Source organism: Fundulus heteroclitus, chromosome 13 (assembly GCF_011125445.2).
Source record: "Fundulus heteroclitus isolate FHET01 chromosome 13, MU-UCD_Fhet_4.1, whole genome shotgun sequence".
Lineage (NCBI taxonomy): Eukaryota > Metazoa > Chordata > Actinopteri > Cyprinodontiformes > Fundulidae > Fundulus > Fundulus heteroclitus.
In genome coordinates, this window is record NC_046373.1 from 657,684 (window position 1) to 673,953 (window position 16,270).

The 16,270-nt window shown below is 42.8% G+C and overlaps 1 protein-coding gene across 1 annotated transcript; it reads right to left on the bottom strand.

Moving 5' to 3' along the window:
* Positions 1-911: 911 nt before the first annotated feature.
* On the bottom strand, positions 912-12,464 carry e2f3 (E2F transcription factor 3). The gene is made up of 7 exons (XM_036144834.1): positions 12,402-12,464; positions 11,871-12,006; positions 9,735-9,954; positions 6,538-6,669; positions 6,280-6,394; positions 5,985-6,180; positions 912-1,154 (listed from the first exon to the last, which is right to left on the bottom strand). Exons 2-7 carry the CDS (start codon positions 11,938-11,940, stop codon positions 1,042-1,044), a joined length of 846 nt encoding a protein of 281 aa, XP_036000727.1. The 5' UTR covers positions 11,941-12,006; positions 12,402-12,464; the 3' UTR covers positions 912-1,041.
* Positions 12,465-16,270: the final 3,806 nt, after the last annotated feature.

The window sequence follows — 16,270 nt, forward strand, 5'->3', positions numbered from 1 at the left end:
TGTTTGAACGGCTGACGGACTGTCGGCCCACCTATGATGACACCATTTGTGACCCACCTTGATGGCACAGCGTTTTGCAAATCAAATCACACCCATTACTGCTCCACCTTGGTAGCAAATTACATCCTGACTAGAACAATTCATCCAAGAGCCAACCTTTTTTGTTGGTGAGTGTCTTATGTCAAATACGAATATTTTCATTGTCAATTTGAAATCCAGGCTGCACAGTGGCGCAGTGGGTAGCACTGTTGCAGCAAGAAGGTTCTGGGTTCAAATCCAACCCCTGGGTCTTTCTGCATGGAGTGTGCATGTTCTCCCTGTGCATGTGGGGGTTCTCTCTGGGTACTCCGGCTTCCTCCCACAGTCCAAAAACATGACTGTTAGGTTAATTGGTCTCTCTAAATTGGCCTTAGGTGTGAGTGTGTGGGTGAAAGGTTGTTTGTCCTGTCTGTCTCTGTGTTGCCCTGCGATAGACTGGCGACCTGTCCAGGGTGTACCCTGCCTCTCGCCCAGTGAATGCTGGAGATAGGCACCAGCAACCCCCACGGGTCAGAAAATGGATGAATGGATGGTATTTGAAATCCAATAGAACGTGTCCTCTCTCTGGGAGTCTTTAAGAACAGTAATAGACACTTATTGAAATAATCTTGAACAGAATAATGACCTTAGACAGGCAGGCCAGCCCAACATGTGCATTCCTCGTTTGCTGTGTCACGGCAAAGAAAGAAGCTGTCACACAGGAAGAATAAACCTGAATTTCTTGGCATGTCCAAAGCAAATCCAGCACGATGTTTCCTCAGATGTGGTAAATGGTCCAAAAGATAATTTGAGCACTTTTTGTATATCCCCCTGCTTCTTTTTCAATGTTCTCTCAGCCCGAATTAAATGTACTAATGTACTCCCATCGAATCTGTTCGGGCAAAGCAGCACCTCCACATCCGGCAGAGCAGATTTTTGTGACGTCTTCATCTTTGGTCAGGCTGATGAGGTTGATTTCTCCATCAAAAGTAGGAGACCGGAGGTCAAATGACGCAGCTATGCTCAGATTTTGCACGACTTTGTCAAAAAGATGAACGTTAAGGGTGTCGAGTGTGGCGTCACCTCAGACTCTGGGTTTGAGACGCCCCTCGTCTCACAGCTGCCGTGAGCATCCTCTGTCGAGACAGAAAAATGAGCAGTGGAAGTTAAAAGAAGTCCTCACAATCACAGATTTTACTGTATTTTATTTTAATTTTATGGGATTCTGTGGTTTTTGTTGACAAACATTAGTGAACAAACAGCTTAATGAAGGTAAAACTGTGGAGAAGCTTAAAGAAGGTTAGGTTTGAATCGTCTCAAAACAGAGCCTGGCATAACGGCACCAAGACATGGTGGTCCACCTGAACCGAGGACTCTGTGCAGGCCAGCCAAGGTCATCAGCACCAAACTCTCTCATCCATGGACCATGGACCTAGCTTTGGAAGGGGCCATCTCCAAACTGTTTCCACGAAGTTGGGAGCATGGGGTTGTCCAAAAGCTCTTGGTTTGTTGAAGCATTCAGAGGTCCTTTATCTGGAACTACGAGGCCAAACCCAGCTTCTGAAAAACAACCCCACACCAGAATCCCCCCCTCCACCAAACTTTACACTTGGCACAATGCAGTCAGACAAGTACCATTCTCCTGGCAACCCCTAAACCCAGACCGGTCTGTGAGATTGCCAGATGGAGAAGGATGATTCATAACTCCACACCGTTGCGCTTTACACCACTGCATCCGGCGCCTAGCATTGCACTTGGTGATGTATGGCTCAGACGCAGCTGCTCAGCCATGGAAACCCATTCCATGAAGCTCTCTACTCCTCTGTTCTTGAGCTAATCTGAAAGTTGACTTTCTACTACTAAGGAGTGAGGACATTCTGGCGTCCTATCACAAATATTTGTAGAAAGAGTCTGCATGCCTTGGTGCTCGTTTGTATACACCTGATTTCTGGATGGGTCAGCAAATCCTTTTGGCTACATAGTGCATATGGCACGATTTAAAAAAAATTGTGTTCACAGATGCTCCCCATCAAACAGCATGAGATATTGTGCAAAGAAAAACAATCTCTAGATGTGCAAAGCTTTAAAAACATGTTAACCCCCACACAGGATGTGTTTTTCTTTTTTATCTGACTTTAATGTTATAGATAAGACAAACTTTAATATCAGACTAAGATAACCTGAATAAATACACAAAGATATTTTCAAATGATTAATTTTTTTGGAGTGAAAAAAATGCTTCAATATCAACGTAGCCCGTGTGAGAAAAGGTAATTACCCTCGTTTGCTAGGTCATGAAATAACTGTAACTAACCACATTGTTTGGTTTGTTTTTACCAGCTTAACACTGGCCTGATTATTGCCAGACTTGTAGAATCATGAAATCCCTTGCCCCCTGATAACCAGCCTGTCACCGCTGACAGGACATGGCATTTGTATTTCTCACTGCCGTCATTACTGAACCGTAAAAGATAGAGGAATTTCAAGTGGCAAAAAGCGGAGAAAAAGAGCTTTATATGTTATAATATAAAGTAAAAATCTACTTTTCTCTTTAAACTGTTCTTTCAGTCTTTAATAGACAGTAATGTTACATAACTACCAGACACTGAAAGCTGAAGTTCTCCTGGAAATAAAGGTGCAGAAGCACAAACTCATTGCACATTTATTGACAATACAGCATAAAAAAACATTAGCAGGCCCATTTCTTAATTCTGGTCATAAGAAGGTTAAATTTGAAGCTGCCTTACGACATGAAGAAATCTAAAAGATCTCACATTGCGACGCATGATGTCCCGACCTTAAGAAATTCAGCAACAGGTGAGAAACAATGTGTTGATATCAGTCTGCAAAGGTTACTAACTTATTCTTTAAGCTTCGGGACTCCAGAAAACCACAGATTCATTATCCACAAATAAGAAAAACAGAACTGGTGGAGCTGCTTGTCTACCAGGATTACTCCAAGAGCGCATTGTTGACTCGGCCCGCAAATCAGAGAAGAACCCAGAGCATCATCTAATGCTCTGCAGGTCTCCTTCACCCAAGTTAAGGTCAAAGCTGGTAAAATAAGAAAGAGACTGGACCAAAACGGTCTCCATGGGAAAGTTCCCAGGCCAGAACCGCTGCTGGCCCAAAAGACCCGTATCACATTTACTAAAAGACATCCCCATGAGCCCTGAGACTGACAACACAAAAGCTTTTGTGATGCCTTCATCGTTGTTGCTCGGGCTGTTAATATAAGGCCAGGTTGGTTTTGATAGATTTTTTTCCTTGAATAAATAAAATCATCACTTAAAAACTCATTTTTGTATTTACTCAGGTTATCTTTGAATGATAAACATTTTATAATGTAACACAGAAGCACAAATACTTTAGCAATAACCTTTTTGCTCAGTAAATTTGATTATACATTGTGACGAGGCTCCTTTCTCAGATTAAAAGCACCTTTCGAAGATTCGATTTAAGCAGACATCAAACACGCCTTTCATTAAATCCACTTTTTTGTGTTGAAAATACTTTCTTTTTTTTTTTGTTGTTGGTCTGATGTAATATTCTGCTACGTATCCCAAAAGTGGAAGTCTAGAACAACCAACCTTCATTGCCGAAGTCCGATATTCACAAGAAAAAAAGAAAACTATGCTGTGAGGTGGAGGCGCGGGGTCAGAGGTCAGCTGAGCAGAGACTCCCCCGGTCTGAGTTCGTCGGGCCCTCCTGGAAGCGACCGAGCCCAAAGAGAGCGACTTATTGGACGCGAGGGGCCATCCGTGTGGGGGAGTTGGCGATCATTGGAGGGCTAGAGGGGCCGTCTGCAACCTGCATCCAAGAAGACGACGGAGGTCAGATGCTGCCGAGGAGGGCGGAGAGGAAGTCCGTGTAAAGCCTGAAGCATGACGGGACACCGACCATCTCATTCCCTCCCTGCTTTTTTTTTTTTAACAGGCTTATCTGCTCAGATTTCTAAGCAGCTGGAGAAGTTTCAGCTTTTCGGAATTAGCTGATTAACCAAAGTGCGCGCAGGTCAAATTCGACATGGAGGCGTAGCCTTGGGTCAAAGACAGCAGGATAACTTTACACATTCTCATGTTAAAATGTCGAAAGCAGGAAAATCATCACAATTAACAGAAATAGAGTCTGGAAAACGTAAGTCTGCGTGGAATTTGTCACAATGTGACTAAGAATATTCTAATAGGGTGTTTTCACTGACGTCACTGGCCAACTTCCGGTCCGGTTTTTCTATTCATTTATATTGATTGTGGTTCTGATTGGTTTTAAGACTATAACACACACACAAATCTACCGTTGCTCAGTTAACTTAGCATTTATTACTACAGGTATTATAATGCTAAGTAAACCTTTATCCATGGATTAGATGTTGGTCTCTGATATTAGCAAGATGCATTACCTGGTGTTCAGTGAAAACCCTCTGCACACTCTTGAGGAAATGAGAGCTTACAAGGGTCTAGAGGCTCACAACCAGTTCACATCTGGTTATGTACATCAAGGAAATCGCCATCATACGTGGACGGGTGAGTTTTAATAAGATGGTAAAAATGTAAACAATCCGACGCAAATGTGTCGCATGCTTCTGCGGTGGCTGGCGGCCGGCGGCGGGCGGTGCGCGAAGGCGCTTGGCTGCAAGGCCGATCGACGCCGCTCGCGGCTTTAATTATTTAAGCAGAACAATGACCAGTGCAAAATTAAGTTGTATTTACCGTATTGGCGCCGGTAGGAGCTGCAGATCATAAAGCCAGCAAACAGTGGGAACACAGCAACTCGTTCAAAGGTAAGCTGCGCTCAGACGGGCTCTGGCACATGCTAGTTTAGTAGCTGCTAACCGTCAGTGCTAACAACCACTCGCGCATGTAATGTACTTTTAACTTGCTGCTATGTGTTTCAAACGTTTAGAACACACTCTCATTGACATCGGGATACTGTGGAAAGTTATGTTCGGTCGACTTACAACCGCGATCCAAGCGAGCCGACTCTTTGTTATCACTAACAGTTGTTCTCCGTGGTTGCGCCTCCAGGCAGGAAAGCGGTGGAAAATTAATCTGTTTCTATGTTTTTCCCATGGCGATCATGTGTTGCGCTGTTACAGCCCACAATACAGCAACGGTTTACCATGGTTGAAATCAAGTTAAGGTGAAATTAATCAAATTAAAACACGGCTGAGAGAGGGAGTACAGTATGCGGTAGTAATAGGCAGTAGAGGCGGCGGAGGCAGTCAACATGACAGCCGCGGAAAGTAATAAGTCATAACGCCCAAGCCCTATTATTAATATATTCTTCTTACATGTTTTAAATACTTAACAGTTAATTACCTGTGACAAAGTGAGCACCGCAGACTCTGGCGTATTCCAGCTTAACACCGTCCAAATCGGACCTGGATATCCGTGTCAGCCATAGGTGACGGCGTTGTTCAGACAGCTGTTTTTTTTTTCACACTGATTCACTATTACGGCTGGTAGGCGATAGAAAGAGCGTTGATCTCCACCTCCACGGGCCGTGCAACCAACCATTAAACACGTTTTCCCCATTGATCACTTCCAATACTGCCTAAGGCGTCATACAATGCAGGTCAACGGTGCGAAACGACTGCCACCCAATATGGCGGACGCGCTGAGTAGTCACGTGAGCGTGACGTCAGCTGAAAACACCCTATTAACTGAGATGGCTTTATCCCACCTACCTGCAGCTACAACGGCACCATAAGAGGCTTTTAATAATTATCACAGCATCTCACACTTGCCAGATTTTTTTATTACCATCCACGCAATATTAATGTGCTCCTTTCTTTTAATGTTGCGCGAAATCCAACAAAAACAGCCTTTTCTGGTTCTAACGTGGCTAAATGGGAAAAAGCTCAAGAGTGGCCGACGTGGAGCCACGGTAACCGATTTGCTGCATGTTGCAACACGGTGGCCTTTTCCTGAGCGATCACTACGACGTGAGATTCCAGCTCTGCCCACCTTTAGAAGACCTCTGCGTGGAGAAGAGCGGAGGTAAAGGAGTGAAGGCGTCTTTCCCGCGGGCGGTTAACGCCGACTGTCCGGAACCGGCGCCGCCTGCAGCCGCCGCGTCGGTGGATTCCATGGGAAGCGGGGTGTCGGCGCACAGGAACACCTCGATGGGTCCGCTGACGCTGCTCAGGTGCATCTGGAGGCTCTGAGCATCAGAGGAGAAGAGGGAACATTCGATCGTGACGCCAGCAGCGTTTCCACATGACAGAAGGGTAATGACTCATTGTTGTCCCAATGTCCGTACCTCCTCTGGGTGTGGCACCTGCAGTTTGGTCCCGGGGGGGGCTTTGATCACCATCACCGCCTGTTCATCCAAACTCAGAACACCTCTTACATCCTCGTACGTCACATAGGCATATGTGATCCAGAGAGTTAAGGAAATAACTACAGATTGGTGGCGACTCTGAAAAAAAAAAAGATGATCTACTTGTGTGACTTTCCAAGGCAAAAGTCCACCATTGGCATTAAAAGCATCACAGAGCGCTGAATGCGCAAAGGATATCTCTGGTTGAGCTTCTCCTCCCACAGCCGGCTGATCTCCAGGACACTGCTTTGGATCAGCTCGTCCAGCTTCTCCTCCTCCGCGATGAGATCCTTCAACTCTCCGGCGACCCGGTTGTCCAGAGAGCCGCCCCTGCGCAGGCATTTCAGAGCGCGGCAGAGTTAGCCGCCGAGTGCTACTTATTGTATCAACATGCTGACGCAATAAGAACAGAACGAAGTGAGCAAAAAAAATATAAGCTCAAATATTTTGATGAGAATGCGAAGCCCCCAACTAAATAAACTCTAAAAAGGTATACCAGTGCAGGCCGAATGGACCTCTTAGATCACATCTGGTTGTGTTTTTATCTGTTCTGTCTGGCAGCTAGGGCTGGGCGATATGGATTAAAAAATAAATCTCCGATTTTATCATACCAAATCCGATTAATCGATTTTTTTCCTCCTTTTTGTTTCATAAAAAGAAATTATTTTAAAATCTTGCTTTTATGTCAAGCATTTCGTCAGGGAGTTGACCTGAATTCAAAGTGCAACTAAAAACAAGCTGTTAAACATGCTTGTAAAACAAGATGGCAGCCGTGCCATTATAAACAATGAAAATATAACAAAACATTTGCTGCTAGTGGTATTACACATTGAGCTAAGAACAGGCTTCACTGCACTCGTGAACTTCAAACTAAGTAAAAAAAAAGTACATAAGTAAATGAAGTACCTCGTATTATGATAAAAAAAAAGTTTCCTACATTTGCCTAAACATATATTCAGCATCACATGCTGTTCTCTTCATGGAAACCCAATGAGTGTATTAGCAAAATAAAATCCAGATTTTCCAAAAATGAAATCTTAAAGAATTGTAAATTCGAATTAATCGATTAAATCTATTTATCGCCCAGCCCTACTGGCAGCTAAGGCATTCAGTACACTGAGCGTAAAACTTCCTGGCCCCTAAAACAGATTTTGCTCTAAAACAGGGAGGTTAGCATACCCCTCCTTTTACATTATTTATTAGTACTGATTTCTTCAGGGAGAGCCGGTGGACAAAGCAGGCAGAGGGGAAACAAACGGAAGGACGACGGAGGACAACACACCGACACCACGTTACACCTTCAACAAAGCCGGGCTGGTAAATATTCCACCAATGGAACTGTCCCTGGCTGCGTATCTGGCCCCGTCCCATAGCCATAGCGTAGGTGGCCCAAAGTCCCTTCCATCCAAGCATTGCACATTATCTGCTACTCAGCTGGAGAAGATCTACAAGGCGCACCACTGCTCGTGCCTTGAGCTCCAGACCTACCAGGTGCTTAGCGGAGCCTGGAGGGCGAACCGTACCAGAGGGCCCACTGCTACCGCTCTTAAACGACATAAGGATCACCGCAGACTACGTCCTCCTGTGCAGCCCTCTCTCTGGGTAGAGGCACCTCCCCCTGTTACAGACCGGCGGCCTGGTGGCCAGTCACCACTCGTGGCACACCTCACTGCCGGGTGGAGAAACCTATCGCTATGGGTTACCACTTACAGTTCTTCTGAAAACCGCCCCGTTTTAGGGGTGTGGTGAATACTACGGTCAGACCCGAAGCGGCGAAGGTCCTGACGGAGGAAATAAACACGTTGTTGCAAAAAGAAGCTGTAAGGGCAGTCCCTAAATCGGAGACCAACAAAGGCTGGTGTAGCTGTTATTTTTGTGAAGGGTGCCGGCTCCGTCCAATTCTGGACTTGAGAGTTTCAACAAGTTAACCTGACTCTCGCCAGACGTATGTTGCTCCGCCGAGCTTCACTCACATACATCTGGGACATCTCAGCAGTGATTTCTCCAACCAATTTTATTGTCTAGCCAATCAGGACGCAGGGCTGGAGTTTCATAGATGTGACGTAGTGGAGAAGCGACCGTGACGCGAGACTGTTTTGATAGCAATGGCGGCTCCCATCGAGGAAGCAAGCGTTAACATTGATGCTGCTATTTCTTCCGTGTTGTCCAATCTACCTAATACTGTTTCATTAAAAGAACATCACAGAACGCCTCTGAAGGCTTTTGTTGGTGGAAACCATGTTTTCACCTTTCTCCCGACTGGATTTGGCAAATTTTGAGGTTAGCGGTTAGCGCGAACCATGTTAGGAGGCCTTTAGTCCTCAACGCGGTCGGCCCGGGATCGACTCCGACCCGCGGCGCTTTGCCGCCTGTCTTCCCCCCTCTTCCTGTCAGCTTACTGTCAATAAAATGCGCGCCACTAGATCCGCAAACACATTTAAAAAAAAAAGTTTTGTTTTTTCCTGCGTCGCTCTCACAGCGTCACGGGTTAGCTTCGGTGTGAGTGGTTGAAATAGCAAGTCGATAAAGATGACAGACAAGTGGCTTATCCAATCATATGCAAGGATTTTTGATAAGGCCCAGTCTTCAATAAAGGCAATTCCTATGGAGAGGTCCCAGATGTATGTGAGTGGAGCTAGGCGGAGCGACATACATCTGGCTAGAGTCAGGTTAACTTGTTGAAACTCTCAAGTCCAGAATTGGACGGAGCCGCCACCCTTTCTTCGCAAAAATAACAGCTACACCAGCCTTTGTTGGTCTCCGATTTAGGGACTGCCCTTACAGCTTCTTTTTGCAACAACGTGTTTATTTCCTCCGTCAGGACCTTCGCTGCTTCGGGTCTGATCGTAGTATTCACCACACCCGTAAAACAGGGTGGTTTTCAGAAGAACTGTACAGCTCAGCTTTCTCGAGTTCCTTCACATGTCCAAGCTCTCTTTCAGGAGACCTCACTGACCCCAAGTCAGCGCTTCTCGTTTCTAGGGCTGGAAATAAGCTCCCTAACAAGCGTAGCACGCCTCTCAGACCACAGAGTAAACACGTCTTACCGCTGACGAGGGGTAATGGCGTCTATGAACACGGTGGTGCTGAAGATGCGGCGGCTTTATCGGTGGATGCGGTCTCACCGACTGTATGCAACAAGGCATAGATAACCACCAATAACCGCTTTGTGTGTGTCAGCTCTCAGCCTGTGGCGGGAACCCGGCCTGTTGCCTGGCGGTGAAAGGGGTCTGGACAGCAGCTCGATACAAGCTCCACATAAACTACCTGCCGCTTCTAGCGGTGTGGCTGGCTCTATGACAGTTTTGCCGGGTTCTGTTAAACCGTTTACTATGAGTTCCGTGTTTCCTCTGAAGCGAACGTGTACGGTTAGATCTGTTTCGCAGAGTACTCACAACCACTGGAAATGGTTTTTGTGCGTCTTCCTGATGAGCTGGATCCCTTCCAGCACGTTGGTGATGTCGTACAGACGTCTCTTGCGTACGTTGAGCTCCGACGAGACCAGGTTGAGGTCCAACACACCGTCAAAAGAGTGAGTTATCATCTGGGCAAACTTCTGCGTCAGGAGAACCAGAGAGTTGTCCATGCGGTTTGACTTCTCAAACCGACACCCTGCTGTGGGTGTGGGGGGAAAAAAAACACAAAAACAGACCCAAGGATGAGACCCTGAAACCAAAATCAGAACACATGCTGCTCACTGAGGTCATTGCACAGAACTATGTGACACATACTATGGATTTCATGGATTTCCTCGCGATTTTCCGTGATAAACGACTCAAAATAACATTCTGAAAAGTGTGGCATGCATCTGTACACAGCCTCCTGAGTCAATGATTAGGACTTTTTGCTGATAGTGCAGTTAGAGGTCTTTCAGGGTACGTCTCGACCGGCTTTGCACAACTACAGAGTGAATTTAGGCCTGCACAATACATTGTGAAAATATTGCCATTGCAATAAGTGTTGACTAATATATTCCACGTTTTATAAAACAGCATTTTACATTCTAATGTAATACTTACCTGTTAGAAAAAGTCTAACAGGAATGGCATTGCCCAAAGAGGTCAAAGAGTAGAGGAAGGCAATGAGAAAGAGAGGACTGAAAAAAATATATATTCTTTGTATTCTGAGCATCAATGTTTAAAATTTGACTCCTCACTGGTCTAAACTCTTTTGCGGCCTCCAACACGTTTGCTTCGAGGACTGTCCCACATTTAGCTCCATGCATCACTTCATCCATTCTGACCAGTCCATACTGAAGAAGAGCATCGCCTCTTCGGTATCAAGCCACCGCCGCCTTTCCCAATGTGGATGGAGTGTTGAGAAGTAAGCAATTGGAACGTTGGATAGTAAAATCTAAAACATGTTTATTCCCATCTGATCAGAGCTGCTTCTTCTGGTTTTCTGCGTGGCTTCCGGTGAACTTTAATTGGGACTTCTTATGGCCGTCTTTCAGCTTGCAACACAATCATGAAAAAGTCAGACTTGTAATTTGCAAGACCGTTGTCCTGTTGACAATGTCCCACCTGAGCTGTGGGTCTCTGCAGCTCCTCCAGAATAGCCACAGGTTTCATGGTTGCTCTTTTGTAAACGCCCTCTCTGCTCACCTGATCAGCAAAGGGGAACGGCCATGGTATTCCTCTTTCCAGGTGACGGACAGTGCTGCGGGAGATCTTCAGAGATCTTCAGAGCTTGAGGTATTGTGACCTCTCTGCTGTGTTTTAATTAGGTATGCACGAAACATCGGCATTAACATCGGCATCGGTTAATGTCAGTAATTTTTTAACATATTGGAGTCTGTCCGGTAAGCAAAACTGGCCCGATGTCAACAACTGATGTTTATTTTCATCTTGCTGTCCATTGTGCCTGTGTTTCAAGAGGGGGGGGAGTTGGGGCTGGTCAGTTTTTGTTCGGTCATGTGACACTGACGAATCACAGCCAGGATTGTGTTTTTTTTTTTTAAATGAAGCAGGGGGAAAAAAAAGAAAAAAACAAAGCAGTGTGCAAGTCTAGACTATAACCCACATTAAAAAAAAAATCAGTATAGTTTTCAGTCGGTACAACATTTTACTTAATTTGACTAGCACAGAAACCCACACACCGCTAAAAATCACTTATCAGACATGACAGCAATATTAATATTAGATATATCGGTGCATCACTAGTTTTAATTATGTTGTTGGTTCACCTAATTGTCTCCAAAAACCCTCTGATTGGCGTTAAACGACAAAACCGGGAGGACTTTAGCAAGTATTATAGAGATGACTTCAAATGGTGATTAGTTCCTTCTATTAATAGGTATTAATGTAAAAGGTGTTTAAAAAAACACCATATTTTTCCTTCCACTTAAATTCAGACTAAAGATTTGTGGCTATAATGTGGCAAAAATTAGAAAATTGTATTTTTTATTTTATTTTATTTTTTAAGGTACGTTTTAACAAGTCTAAAGCGACGAAATGCTGCGTGTGTGTAAAACGTCACGCTTCGTTTATCTGCCGAGGCATTCATGTTAGTGCAGACCAGGCGAGCCTTACGCTTTTTCTCATCGTGGATCGGAGAGGCCAGGTCCATGTTGGTAGTGTCAGTCCCAGCAGCAGGCTTCATGGTCCCGCCGCTATCATCGTGTGGCCCCCGCGGTCCACGGCCCTGCAGCTCCAGCCTGCTCGTCGCCTGGTGGGACACACCAACAACAGCCAAGTAAGTTCAGAAAGTTTGCCATGTTTCTTTAAAAGGGCGGCACTCTGAGCAAAGACGCGTCAACTTCTCGCCACCTTCTCACGTGCACGTGAAGCGATCGGCGCCTCGGTTCTGACGCCGCGCGGATCACCTGGTGAACAAAGTTAGCAAAGGCTAACTCCAAGGTGTGCGTCGCTTGCAGGGACGAGCCTCCCTCTCCTCCATTCCAAAGCTTACCCCCCGGGCCTGCACAAGTTCCGCCCTGCTCCCTCTGTTCGGGCTTAAAACAGTTCGCTCACTTCTTCAGAGTTATCTTAGCTTGGACCGGGTTCTGCTTCGGAGTGTGCACTACGAACCGACCCGGGATCCCAAACATGCAAAGTTCTTACCCGCCAAATCGCCTCAGCGAACGAGAAGAGGCTAAACACGCATGTCCAGTCTCCGGATGTATACAAACCACAGAGCTAGCCTTCAAAATAAAAGCATTCGAACTATTTTTTTTTTATTTTATTTTTTTTATCTTTATTAGAATATTCTTTGTAATATACAAAAATAAATAACACAAAGAAAAGTGCAAGCAAGTACATTCAACAATTGGCAGGGGTTGGTACAAAAAAAATAAAGTAAAGCTACACGTGACAGCATCCGTAGAGATTACATAAATATTTGGAATTTAGAGCATAAAGATAAAGTTTTAATAGCTTTTTTGTTATTGGAGGAGGACAGAGTGGAAAAATAAATCGTTGCTTCCTTTATAAAAGAGACGTTAATCATGACAGTCTTACACTTGTGAATATATAACTTGGCCAACAGTAAAAGATTACATAAGAAGAAATGGTCAGACAGTTCTTTTTTAATATATTTTGTGATCTCCAATAAAACATCCCTAAAGTAAAGATTAAATTTGTTATAAATATTGTCCATAATGAAGCAACAAATAGCTTGCCAAAGACGCCTGGTGTACTCACAGGACCAAAAGAGATGAGAAACAGACTAAAATGTAAATGTTGCAGAAAGTGCAGGAGGTATCAATGTCCTTTTTATATTTAATCAGAAAATACTTTACTGGGTAACAACGGGAATGATCTTAAAGGAAACCTCTTTAACCTTGATGACTAGTAAATACTTATTGGGAAGAGACCACGTTTTGTCCCAGCATACTTCTAAGACCAGACCAGATCAGACTGAAATTACATAAGGAACTGAGATGCATTTGGTTTGGAATAAAGTGCAAATATGTTTGTTACTTTAGGAGATTTGGGTTGGAAACACAGCCTACCTACATAAGTGTCAGTTTCTGTTTTGGGCTTACAGGAATCTTAAAATGACATAGAAATTCTTGGTAATTTTCTTTCTTTTTTTAATGTTCTATTTTCTATCTACATTTTCTTCCTACTTGCTTTTATTCTGTTTTTTTTTTTTTTTTTTTTTTTTGCTATATTTTAATCATGTAAAGAACTTTGCATTGTCTTTGTACTGAATTGTGCTATATAAATAAATTTGCCTTGCCTTGCCTTGTCTAATTACAGAGGTTGCCCTTTTGATTGAAAAGTTGACTTACCAGTGTGATATCTTTTCCAAACCAGTTATCAATAAAAAGATATTCTTATAACATATATCTTTGTTATTCCAAAGAAAGTACCTGTTAGGAGAAAAATTATGTTTGAAGTTCAGGGACCAGGCCAAGAGGGCTTGTTTATGAAATTTAGAGAGAGCGACAGGAATACGATTGATGTTATAATTTCACAGCAAAACAAACTTAAGACCACCTATCTTAGAGAACATGTGCTGAGGAATAAAATTCCAGATTGAGGTAGGATTTTTAAGGCAATTTTTAATACAGTTCACTTTGAATGTATTGTTAATTGTTGTAAAGTCGAGAAAGTTAAGACCTTCTGTATCATAACTATTCATCAAAACATATTTTTTTATGTAATGAGTTTTGTTTTGCCAGATAAAGTGTGTGTCTGATCAATTTCTTTGCACTTTTTGGTCGACAGCCAGAGAAACAGCTGCATAGGTTAGTCTGGATATTCCCTCTGCTTAGGAGAGTAATATTCTGCCCCGAAGGGATAAGTCTCTTTGGCGCCATGAGTTAAATCCTGTTTGTTCTTTCTAAGATTGGGCTAAAGTTAAGGTCACATCTAGCATCATGTTTGTTTGGTTAAGACTATTCCTAAATAATTAACGGTTTCTTTATTGGAATATTGCAGAGATAGGACAGCTCACATTTCTTAACAGCCATTAATTCACATTTGTTCACATTTAAGTAAAGAGCAGAAGCATCAGAAAATAATTTTATCAATTCAAGTACCTAGAGATTTAGAACAGCCAATAGGCTGATGATGATTCTTTTGTCCAGAATTGACAATATTATTTATTATGTGACTAGCTAATAGTTGACTTGATAACAGAAATAAATGAGGGGAAATAGGACAACCTTGCCGTATACCACGTTTTAAGTCGAATCTTGGGGATGTTCCAGTTTTCAATTTGATTGAACTATTCCCATTATATAAAGTTTGAATTGTACTACAGAAAAGATGACCAAAACCAAATAAGTTGAACGTTTCAAAGATAAGGTTGTGTTCAATTGAATCAAATGTTTTGTAAAGGTCAAGAAAAAGGATGAAACTTGCATTGTTGATGAAATCTGGGTAGTCTAATATATCAAGCAAAAGCCTAATGTTACTTGAGATGTGTCTATTTCTTAAAAAGCCTGATTGCATTTCCTCAATAATGTTATCCAGAACTAACTTTAATCACTTAGCAAAAATTGTGGCCAGGATTTTGTAATCATTGTGCAGTAGACTAATTGGACACCAATTGTCAACAAGTAAGATCCTTTTTTGATTTAGGAATAAGAGTAATCAACCCTTGAGTGAAAGTGGGAGGGAGAGTTCCCTTAATGATACTTTCATTATAAACCGGCAATAAGAATGGAGCAAAATCTTTGGCGAATGACTTATAAAACCCAAGACAGAAAACCATCTGTTCCTGGTGACTACGGTATTTGCTTTTATCAATATTGTTGCGGAAGTCTTCGTAAGACATTTAGAGGAGCAATAATTCATTTATTCTCCCATAAAATATAGGAATATTAAATGCATAGATAAACTCCTTATATTCAAGTTAAAGTTTATAGTTTGTAAACTTTTTTTTTTTTTTTTTGCAGAATTGACGCACCTGTCTCAATGTAATGTTTACTTTTTTCAAAACACTTAAGTGCTTCCCCCACAACCATACATTATGAGCCAATCGTCATTCTCTTTTGTTTTCAAATTGGTCAACTGTTCACTGAAATTTTTTTTTTAAACTACAGTACATTTTTAAGATTTTTTTTTTTGATATTCTGATCAAAACCTTGAAGAAAAATTTGCTATAGTTCTGGCAGGACGAGTAATTTTGGGTGAAGTATGAAACGGTTTGGAACCTCTAGTGCACGTGTCGAAGTCAAGGTCGGAGGGCCGATCGGGTCCTCAAGAGAGGAATAAGGCCTGTGATAAAGTGGAGGCATATGTTCTTTTAAAGTTTCTAATTGGCTAAAACTGCACGTCTTATAGTAAATGTTGATTTTTATTACTGTGTAGTAACAGCATCCTGTCACTAGAGATCAGTTTTTCTAACACATCAAAACCCAGAAATGTCCAAGATAAAAACTGATCAAACTTTTTTTTTTTTTGCAGATGAACTGTATAAAGTGGGCCCAAGGATGCTGCTTTAATGTTACTGTTTTTTTTAACATTTTCATGAGAACTTGTTGAGTTCTGCAATCAGGGTTGCTGCTGAGAATTATGGGCCCATGACAAAAAAATTTAAATCATCCCAAAATCTGACATTTATATAGGTTTTTTTTTTTTTTTTGGACCCGTCAGGCTTTTGAAAACTGTGAATTTCATTTGGGCACATGGCCTTAATTACCATCAGTTCCAGAGATTTTTGAAGGAGGTATGCTCAGATCGTGGAAATATCCCATACTATACAGATATGAGATGGCTCAGTAGGAGCACAGTGCTGAAATGATTTTTTTAATGCAAAATAAAGAAAAAAATCTTGGATCTGTCAAATCCAATCTAGCTAGGTGATTTTGCCATTTTGTGTGACATAACAGACCACTTTGCCCAACTTAATCAGAGGCTACAGGTCATTACAAGTAAGACATCTGGGTAATGTGCGGCCTGGTGTTCCAGGCCAAGCAGCATCGCCTCATCTAAGTCATTCAAAGTTTGGAACTGATGAAATGTGTTGATTCCAGATA

Bases quoted from the DNA above. Each gene is read 5' to 3' on its own strand.
- e2f3 (XM_036144834.1), bottom strand. From the start codon at position 11,940: ATGAAGCCTGCTGCTGGGACTGACACTACCAACATGGACCTGGCCTCT. The intron at 9,955-11,870 runs GTAAGGCTCGCC...CCACACCCACAG, and splicing joins GATCCACGATGAGAAAAAGC to CAGGGTGTCGGTTTGAGAAG. The intron at 6,181-6,279 runs GTACGGACATTG...TCTGATGCTCAG, and splicing joins AGGTGCCACACCCAGAGGAG to AGCCTCCAGATGCACCTGAG.